Source organism: Triticum aestivum, chromosome 2D (assembly GCF_018294505.1).
Source record: "Triticum aestivum cultivar Chinese Spring chromosome 2D, IWGSC CS RefSeq v2.1, whole genome shotgun sequence".
NCBI classification, from domain to species: domain Eukaryota; kingdom Viridiplantae; phylum Streptophyta; class Magnoliopsida; order Poales; family Poaceae; genus Triticum; species Triticum aestivum.
In genome coordinates, this window is record NC_057799.1 from 65,066,763 (window position 1) to 65,077,690 (window position 10,928).

General features: G+C 42.6%; 1 protein-coding gene across 1 annotated transcript; it reads left to right on the plus strand.

Moving 5' to 3' along the window:
• Positions 1 to 1,271: 1,271 nt before the first annotated feature.
• LOC123051602 (uncharacterized) lies at positions 1,272 to 6,382 on the plus strand. Its single transcript, XM_044474535.1, has 6 exons — positions 1,272 to 1,560; positions 2,164 to 2,772; positions 3,551 to 3,690; positions 3,826 to 3,946; positions 4,919 to 5,059; positions 6,068 to 6,382. Exons 1-6 carry the CDS (start codon positions 1,387 to 1,389, stop codon positions 6,152 to 6,154), a joined length of 1,272 nt encoding a protein of 423 aa, XP_044330470.1. The 5' UTR covers positions 1,272 to 1,386; the 3' UTR covers positions 6,155 to 6,382.
• Positions 6,383 to 10,928: the final 4,546 nt, after the last annotated feature.

Consider the following 10,928-nt stretch of genomic DNA (forward strand, 5'->3'; position numbering starts at 1 on the left):
AATCATTTAAAAAACTAATCTAGAAAAACAATGCGTGGATGAGAAAACCACCAAAACTCTCTGGTTGCGACATGTGATGCACATACACTACACCACTTACCACCACCATCAAAGGAGATGTCATAACCTTTACAAGGGGTGCCCATTAACTATTGATTTCACGAAACAGAGGCAACCAAGAACTACTCGCATATTGATGCCCAGGTAGCCTAGGATTTCGTGAGCATCCAGTCAAGTTGCACAACTTGGCCCAAAGCATGTATTCTCCCGCACAGGCTCCACCTATCTATGTTTCCAGGAAGCCTAAAAATGATGTGAGGAACCAAACACGCCCTTGCATTATTTCATGATCCGAAAGATGAAAAATGATGGGTAGGGCTATACCTCTCTTTTTTAAGGGAAGGCTATACCTCGCTTGTAGCAAGGTGAATCATAGCTCCCCCCCTCATAAATGGGTCGGCCCAACGTGGGAGGAGCGTTGGCTCTCCAATGGATGATTTTTCCTTTTATTAATTTACTTATATTTCTAAAATAGAATAAAAAATTCCATGAATTTTTAGAAGTGTTCATCACGCGTTCAAAAATGTGTATACAATGTAAAAATGTCCGCACTATTATGTGATATTTTAAAATGTTCACGTGTTTCAGAAAAACGCTCCTCACATTTTATAAAATTGTTTATAAAGAGTAAACAACGTTTACATAATTGAAAAAATTATTCATGGCATTCAAGAATTTGCACGTGACGTTTAAGAAAATGATTACATGTTTCAAAAAAATATTCATGACATTATGAAAATTATTTTGTCAATGTAAAAAATGTTCATGCAATTAAAAAAAGTTTCATAGGATTCAAAAAATGCATGTGACATTTTATAAAATCATGTTTTTCAAAACTATTTTCATGGCATTTAAAAAATGTTCATATAATATAAAGATATATTTTATCAATTAAGTTAACTTAACTTGTATTTAAAAATATTTAAGATGTATTAAAAACCAATACATGTGTTTACAATATGTTTAACGTGAATAAAATAATGTTATATGTGTATAAAAATGTACAGTATGTATTGAAAATGTAGATGTGTGTTGATTTTTTTTAAAAATCTGCAAAACCCGATTAAAAGTAAAAATGGAAAATGAAAAAAAGATTGAAAAAAAAGAAAACCCAAAGAAAAAAACCTAAAAAATGTAAAATGCAAGCTAGAGTACTAAGCCGGCCCAGTAGGCTTGCGCCAGAGGCGCGTCTATCGTAGCTCTCGCGACAGACGAGAAATAGCCCCGGCAGACAACGATAGCCGTACGATCTTGCTGCATAGACGCGCCGCCGAGGCGAGGCCCAGAGCAAACCCTAGAGAAACCCCGAGGCAAGCACAACACCAGATGGCGTCCGCCGGCGGCGACACCAAGGGGAGGAAGCGCAAGTTCCTGCCCCACGGCAAGCCGGTGCGGAAGGGCGCGTACCCGCTGCGCCCCGGCGTGCAGGGCTTCTTCATCACCTGCGACGGCGGCCGCGAGCACCAGGCCACCCGCGAGGCGATCTCCCTCCTGGACACCGTAAGCCGCTTCCCTTGTTGCCTGCACCGAAGTGATCTGTTGTTCCCTTGCCTGCCCGAGCCTCCCGCGCAGCAGGTGTTCGTCGTATTGCCTGGCCGCAGCAGCACCAGCTGCCGCTTCGTGCGAGATCTTAATTATTCATTCAGTTCCAGTCACTATCTTAGACGGATGCGTTCCGCTTCAAGTTCGGTGATAGTGCTGTGCCATCTTGTGTTCACTGTAGTTTGCTTGTTATTGTGGCGGGACAGCTTACACCTTTGTCAATTCACTCATAACTGTGATGACTGATTGAAATTAGGAACACAGCTGCAGCTCACTGAGCTATTCCTTGTAATATACCTGTGCTTGGGACTTTGAATCTTACCACTATCTAGGTTATATACAGTTCCTAGTGTATCCTCTCTCTATATCTCTCTTTCTCTGCAAAAGACATGTAGTAATAACCATAATAAATCATGCAATTTTGCTTTCCTTTGTGTTCCGGCAAGAGCTGTACGTTTCATTGTGCCATGTGTTGATGGGAATGCAATACTCCATTCTTGCCAATATGTTTTTTTCCCAAGAATAATTGCTGATATGCAATTCTCCATTGTGGGTCTGCAGTTCTACGAGGACCTGGTTGACGGGAAAGTATTTGATGAGAAGCCCAAGAGCATCCCTGACAAGCCGCTGAACAAAAAGATAAAGTTTGACGACTCTGATTCCTCTGATGACGAGGATGAAGGTCATCCAGTGGAGGAGGCTAACAATGGAAATGATGCAGAAAAAGGTGAAGCCAAGTCATCTGAGCAGCAACAAGAGGTACCTGGTGCCTTGGAAATTGCCAGCAAGGAGGATGAAGAACAAGTGGAAACTGCTGGTGGATCAGCGCCAAAGAAGCAACGTATAGAAGATCCTCTGGTTTCTGAACAGACAGAACCAAAAGCGCCCACTGATGAAACAACAGAGACTACTGATGATACTCCAAAAGAGTCCACTGATAAACCAGCAGAGACTACTGATGATAAGCCAAAAGAGTCCACTGATAAACCAGCAGAGACTACTGATGATAAGCCAAAAGAGTCCACTGATAAGCCAACAGAGACTAGTGATAAACCAAAAGCGTCCAACGATAAACCGAAAGAGTTCACTGGTAAACCAAAAGCGTCCAATGACATACCTATTGATGATTTAATTGATGAGGACCTGAAACAACTGGGGGACAGGAAAAAGGTCTGTTTGTTTTCTGAATTTATTTTACAGCTTAAGATACGCAGGAGGTGCTCATTTCTGCTCGGAAATAGTCCATATAAAACCTGCGCAGAGGATTGAATTTAGTCAGATGTGCTAAAAAGACTTGGTGCAGTTTACTCATCCATAAATGTCCTTTCTTTTGTAAGATGAAAGCATGGAATTCATATTCATAGCTCCTAAGAAGTTTTGCTGGATCCTAGATAAAAGAAGTATTCACTTAGGAATGCTAATAAAATCCAGTCTTCCTCCAAATCCTTTTCCCCTTATCAAACACATGATGTACTTTAAGTCATTTTCGAATATTGAAATATTGCACAGGCCCTAAATTTGGAAAATCATGCTGTAGATAGAAAGATTTCTGTATTTCTGTCTGCCCATAACTAGCTTAAGAGGTTAACTGTAATATTTTACTATATTTATTCATCGGTACTTGTTTTATTCTGGCTATCAGATCCCTGTACAGTTGTGAGTAAACTTGAGCAATTAAGTACGGCAAGTAAGCCTTGTAAGGACTCAAAACTCATTTGATGAGAGAGTTATGTATTATGCCTCTCATTTTAGCCATTATTTTTAGTAACTTGGCACCGAGGCTTTATTGAGAATCAGAGTCTTCCATAATGCATCACTGTTCCCTCTAGAAACAATTCCCTGATACAGGAAAATGATGCAACCATACTAGTCCATATATTTTGTCTTTGCCTCACTGTTCTTTATATACTAATAACTGATATGATGAAAACCATCATACTTCAAACAGAGGCTGTTTGCAAGCGTTGATTCCGGTTGCAATGGTTGCATCTTCATTCAAATGCACAAAAGAGATGGAGACCCTGGTCCAGTTGAGATTGTACAAAGCATGATGTCTTCGGCTGCTTCAACTCGTAAACATATGTCCAGGTTCAGAATTTATATTATTGCAACCTATCTTCTTTGTTCTTCATAAGTCTCATATATCAAGATATGATATCATTGCTCATATGGAGTGTGCAGTTATTTTCTTGCTTATGGACTTTCATCTTGAATGTACTCTAGGTTTATTCTGAGGGTGTTGCCTGCTGAGGTGGTATGTTATGCTTCAGAAGAGGAAATAACAAGAGCCATTGCTCCACTTGTTGAAAAGTACTTCCCCAAAGAATCTCCTTCGGGACATAAGGTAACTTTTTTACTTGATTGCTGGATGGTCTGGTTAAAGAACGTAGGGCAAAGCGCTGAGACCATGGTAGCCAGCTGGCTTCAGATCTATATATTATCTTGTATTAGTTATATAAATTTTCCATCACGGGATCACTTGGAGAGGAGACTTGGGGAGGCCGCGGCTGGTGGGCGACATTGCCGGGAGCGGCTCGCTGGAGGAGCCAGGGTCGAAGATTGGGTGTCCGGAGGGGGAGCGGCAGCAGATGAGAACCCTGTAGCGCCAGGTGGGGGGTAGCAGTGAGACGGGGTGAGGGAGGCGAGGGGAGATAACTGGGAAGTGGGACAAAGAAAACGGCGGGCAAAAAAGAACTAGTAGAGACGGAACAGTGAGGCAAAACATGGAACCTTGCGTATTTTATAGATAAGAGAGATTGTCCTAGCCATTTCAGAGTAAACTAATTCATCAGTTGTTATTTCACTGTATAACAGTAATTGAGGAGATAGTGGGTAGGGGGAAAGATGGATTGTATTGCTGGATGTGTCTACCCCATCTAGCAAGGTCTAAAGTTGGCTAGAAGCCTAACAAGATTAATTACCTATCTGACAATTGGCATGACTGTATGCAGCATTACCAGGGTAGATACTTCATACCTTCATATTTCCATCAATAGGTTCCTAAATGTCATCCATCTTCCATAGAATTGACCTGGTAATGATTTTCTGTGCTTTCGTCATCCGGAAGGAAGTGCTGGAAGTAGTTTCCCACAAAATTTAGCACATATATGCCACACTTTATGAGCAAGCCAATGCAGTCAATTGTTTCAGTAGCTAACATCACCAACATCAGTACATTATAATGTTTATTATTGTATTTATTATTTCCACAGAACAGATAGAATGATGCAGTTATCCAAATAGGAGTTGTTTGCTTTATTGTTTTCCTGTCCAAAATTCTACTCATTACCTTACTTGCTTGTCCCAATCTTTGCAGTTTGCTGTGTTATACGAAGCAAGGTCAAACACAGGAATCGATAGAATGAAAATTATAAATGCAGTTGCAAAATCTATACCTCAACCTCACAAAGTTGACCTCAGCAACCCCGACAAGACTATTATTGTCCAGATTGCCAAGGTAAATTCTCTAATACAGTTGAATTGCTATTAAATCTCTAGTGTTATATTTTGCGGAAGTGCCTCAACAAAACACAAGCTTTTGTCCTACAATTGTCATAAAAATCCGTATGATTTGATGCCCACTTCTCACAACACAATTATTACTTTATCTATTTTCAAAGATGATTTTTAAATGAGGTTTTGGGGTAGTAAAATGCAGGAGTACTAAGTATTGCCATTGTGGTATTTGTCTACGAGAAAGGCATTTGCACATGCACACATTTGTCGATGAGCTCTACCATCACAGTCCATTGTCATAAAGTTGCTTTGAGATCCACACAAAAATCAGTTGGAAGAAATAGTTCTCTTGTGTTTTCTTTATATCTGAAAATTTAAAAGTCTCAATTCGACTGGATGGATAAGACATAAAGCGAGGACTAGGTCCATATCGATGAGATGTAAAGTAATCAACCTACAGTGTGCATATGCCTTTTCCCTTTTTTCGGGGAAGTCCCTGCCTGTTGGTGCAGAGATATTACAAAATGTGCATTGATTTATCTACCGTGGGTTGTTTCTTTTAATGTTCAGGAGTAAAAAAAAAATGTATGGTCCTTGATCAGTATCCACTATCCAGGCAGCTTCCAGTGCTCCAAATTTTATTGTAGCACTGGGATCCGGGGATGGAGGAAATGAACATAATAAATAGCTAGCAGCTTGTATCATACTTCATGTTAAACCAATTTCCATTTCAGTATCCTATTGCATTCTACAGATTGGAGGTAAAATAGACTTGGAAAAGTTTGTTTTACGCTATTATGAAATACCTGTAGTAAGTCCAACATGGGCTCTTCATCTGTTCAGTAGTGCTGCACCAAGCGACACCCGGGAGCATGCTGCTTTATTATTTTATACTATTGGCCATATGAAATATCTAATCTGGTGGTTTCTCTCTATCTGGCTAGTATATAGCTGCAGTAAGATGGTCACAGTTGAGGTCCTGATAAACTATTGTTTGAATCATGGGCAGACTATATGCATGATTGGAGTGGTGGAGAGATACAAAGAGCTTTCGAAGTTCAACCTAAGGCAGCTGACCTCACCACCGGAGAAGTAGTTTCTGCGTGAGAAATTCTTCCTCCTGGTTGAGTTTTAATCATATGCGGTAACTAGCTACTGTGAAAGTCATTGCCAAATGATTCAGATGTATTATGTCGTTAAAAAGCATGGTCATTGACGTGTGGATGCATCCTGGATTGCTTGCTTAATGCCGTATGGTGCAATTTTGGAACCTGTTGAATTTCCTACTACAGCAATCGTTGGAATAAAGGGTTAATTAGATTCATGCAACTGTAACTTTGGTGAGTTGGAAAATATACATTTACAAAAAGGGGCACCTATGCGTAAGGTACCTGACTTTTTTTTTGTTCCAGTAACAAAACCCTGAAGGAAAGGGGAGGAAAGATGACTGAAAACATGATTTAGTTTCACTTGATTTTCTGGGGCCCAATCAAAACTCAAGATGACATAAGCAGGGCTTCTAACACAAGTTGGTACAAGATCTAAAACCCTAGTTGGATGATCTGACATGACTGCTTGAACCACCCTAAATTCGCCCCGCATATGGATTGGATTTGATTATTATTTTTTAGGGGTAAAGCGCCCTTTACCTGACGAATGTGAGAACTTAGCTAGATTGTGAGCCTCTTTATTTCTCTCTACCTTCAAAAAATGAAATTGCAACTAAAACTAGTAGCATGAAGCTTAATATCACTAATGACACTACCATATACCCCTTGTGTGCCCTTCTGAATGTCTTCTACAACTTGATTGGAATCTGAATCAACAATGAAGTTCTGCAAGAGCAGATCGTCTGTGTCTTCTACAACTTGATTGGTATCTGACGCAACAATGAAGTTCTGCAAGAGCAGATCATCTGCGCTCGCAATGGCTTCAACTATTGCTAAATCACGGATGCCATGTATTGCCAACGATGAACTCCCCAAGTAGTTACCTTGGTCCAGTTGAATGGTGCCCGGGATTCTGGCCGGATGTTTAGGGAAAAGTGGTGGCAGGTCCAATTGTAGATGCGAAGGCGGAAAACTATAATATGCAATTTTGCAACGCATGTGTCATATACAATGTTTTAACTTGCCAAAATATGTGAGAATATTCATGCATGAACATGAGCATATCATATTTGTGCAAGTACACATTTTCGTTCAGAAATATGACCATTTAACCTACCAAAAAATAACAGATAATGTCTGAATACCACATGATTTTTCCTTTTCCTTTTCCTTTTTTTTTCATATATGATAAATGTTCATACTTTTTGATGGAATTTTGTACGCAAATGAGCAAGATCCAACATAACTTATACCTACACGTTTTTTCCCAATCTCTCCTACATAAAAAGATCGGAGGTAGTTACAGATGCCCTAACAAAACTTCGTAAGAAGATATCGCGAGGTCCAACCTACTGTATGTGAGTTCCCCTTCTCCTCTCCTTACTTTGTTTTTTTCTTCTTCCATCTTTGGTCTTTTTTACCGGTTTTCAACTACCCATCACATTAACTTACCAAACAAAATTTTGTTTTTAAACCAATAAGTGTTCATCAAATAAAATTCTATTTTTAAACACAGTCACATTCATATGGTCAAGTAATCACGGAATAACCTATTCGAATATTTATGACCGATAATTATGTAGACATTTATGTTTAACATATTTGAAGAGTTCCCCTAAAAAAACATATTTGAAGAGTCGTCAACATGGGGTGAGGTTCGCAACTAATCGCGGAATATATCGGTCACAAAGGAAATTCCTTATCTCCAACTGCAGTCCACAGTCCAGCGTATTGCCGCTTTGTGTTTGCACCCTTGCTTTTTTCTTTTTTCACAAAGACAATCCAGAACTGTATTCAAATTCATCGAAAGTACAAAGAAACTCAAACATAATGAAAATTACATCAAGATTTCAATACCACCGAATGACCACTACCATCCGATGAAAACAAAAGACGGTGGGGGAGTAGAAAGATGAAAAATTACACTTGCATGGACTATACCTATACGGGCAGCGGATCAATGCAAGTGTAATGACTGAGTTACGCGCTAATTGATCCGCTAAAATAACCCACATGTCCCGGATGCACTACGTGGTCGTCCACCCGATCCAAGTCTTCGGCGTGCTGCACGGCACAGGAGTGCGACCAGGCACGGGGTGAATCCCATTCCAGCTAAGCTGGCCGGCGGGGCCGGGCAGCCACATGGACGCCGCGGATCGCCCCCCGTCATGCACGCGCTCCCAGCACTGGGAAATGGGAATGACGCTGGGGGTAGGAGTAATAATAATGTGCATGGTCTTGTTTTGGCCTCTGTTCCTCTTATCTCATTATACTCTCTGATGAAACTTGGGCCTCCAGGCTCTTTTGAGTAATATATTTAGATGGGGATGCTCTCCCTTTGCGGTTGTTGAAGAAAAAAAGAAGAACAATATAATAATATTTCATTCGCACAAAAAGAAGCACTGGGAAATGGGAGATCACGCGAAAATGTGTATATGTGGAGCCCGGGTTCCATCGAACGACATGTGTATATCTCTATATATGTCGATGCGTATCAATCGCACCCTTTTCCGGAAATCCCCTTCGGTCCCCGGGCTCAGATGAGCCCGATGAACTGATTAATAATAGAAAAAGGTGTCAAAAATTCCGAAATTTTTGTGCAAGCAAGATGTGCATGTGCGTGATGTTCATGTAAAATTTGGTGATGTTTGGACATCCGAGTAGCGCGCAGCAAAAAAGACAAATCCAGGCATGAATAGTGCTGTTTTTCAAATGTTTCTCTCAGCCCCGGATTTGTCTTTTTTTTTCACGAGCTCCTCAAATGTTCAAACTTCTTCAAATTTGGCATGGACATCACGTACTCAAGTATATTTACTCACAATTTTTTTTGGAATTTTCTGTATTTGTTTACTATTTTAAATCATGGCACTGTTCACTCCCGGGCTCGTCTGAGCCCGGGAGCCAAAACGCTGCTCTCACCCTTTTCCTGCATTTCTTTTAAGAAAATACAGCCTTTCTTCCTGTCCATTAGATCGCATCATTTCTGGCCAGTAGTAGGTCTTGACTTACTTCTGGTCATCAAGGCATGCTCCCCCTCGTGTCGCCCCCGTGGGCGACCAGGGAGAAACCCTAGCCGCCGGTGCCCGTACTCCCCCGCCTCTTCTTCACCCTCGCCGCCGCCAGCAGCACCGCCGGGCGAAGCTTGGCCGGCAGGGGTGGCGGCGGGGCTCCCTTCCCCTTCGCGCGAATAGGCTGGCGCGGGACGGCCGTTTGAGAGGAGGCGTCGGACTTACGCGGGGTGCGGCGGCGCTGCATATGGATCCTGGCCGCGGCGTGCGCAGCGCGCCGGCTGCTGGGTTTCGCGCTCGCGGCGTGGTGCGGCCGCTGGATCTGGTGGTCGCGTGTGTTGGGGAACGTAGTAATTTCAAAAAAATTCTACGCACACGCAAGATCATGATGATGCATAGCAACGAGAGGGGAGAGTGTTGTCCACGTACCCTCGTAGACCGACAGCGGAAGCGTTATCACAACGCGGTTGATGTAGTCGTACGTCTTCACGATCCGACCGATCAAGTACCGAACGTACGGCACCTCCGAGTTCTACACACGTTCAGCTCGATGACGTCCCTCGAACTCCGATCCAGTCGAGTGTTGAGGGAGAGTTTCGTTAGCACGACGGTGTGGTGACGATGATGATGTTCCACCGACGCAGGGCTTCGCCTAAGCTCCGCAACGGTATTATCGAGGTGTAATATGGTGGAGGGGGGCACCGCACACGGCTAAGAGATCTCAAGGATCAATTGTTGTGTCTCTGGGGTGCCCCGTGCCCCCGTATATAAAGGAGCAAGGGAGGAGGAGGCCGGCCCTAGGAGGGGGCGCACCAAGTGTGGAGTCCTACTAGGACTCCCTAGTCCTAGTAGGATTCCACCTCCCATATGGAATAGGAAAAGAGGAAGGGAAAAAGAGAAGGAAGGAAGGGGGCGCCCCCTTCCCTAGTCCAATTCGGACCAGACCAAGGGGAGGGGTGCGGCCACCCTTGAGGCCCTTTTCCTTCTTTCCCGTATGGCCCAATAAGGCCCAATACGTATTCCCGTGACTCTCCGGTACTTCGAAAAATACCCGAATCACTCGGAACCTTTCCGAAGTCCGAATATAGTCGTCCAATATATCGATTTTTACGTCTCGACCATTTCGAGACTCCTCGTCATATCCCCGATCTCATCCGGGACTCCGAACTCCTTCGGTACATCAAAACTCAATAAAACTGTCATCGTAACGTTAAGCGTGCGGACCCTATGGGTTCGAGAACTATGTAGACATGACCGAGACACGTCTCTGGTCAATAACCAATAGCGGGACCTGTATGCCCATATTGGCTCCCACATATTCTACGAAGATCTTTATCGGTCAGACCGCATAACAACATACGTTGTTCCCTTTGTCACCGGTATGTTACTTGCCCGAGATTTGATCGTCGGTATCTCGATACCTAGTTCAATCTCGTTACCGGCAAGTCTCTTTACTCGTTCCATAATACATCATCCCACAACTAACTCATTAGTCACAATGCTTGCAAGGCTTATAGTGATGTGCATTACCGAGTGGGCCCAGAGATACCTCTCCGACAATTGGAGTGACAAATCCTAATCTCGAAATACGCCAACCCAACAAGTACCTTTGGAGACACCTGTAGAGCACCTTTATAATCACCCATTTACGTTGTGACGTTTGGTAGCACACAAAGTGTTCCTCCGGTAAACGGGAGTTGCATAATCTCATAGTCATAGGAACATGTATAAGTCATGAAGAAAGCAATAGCAA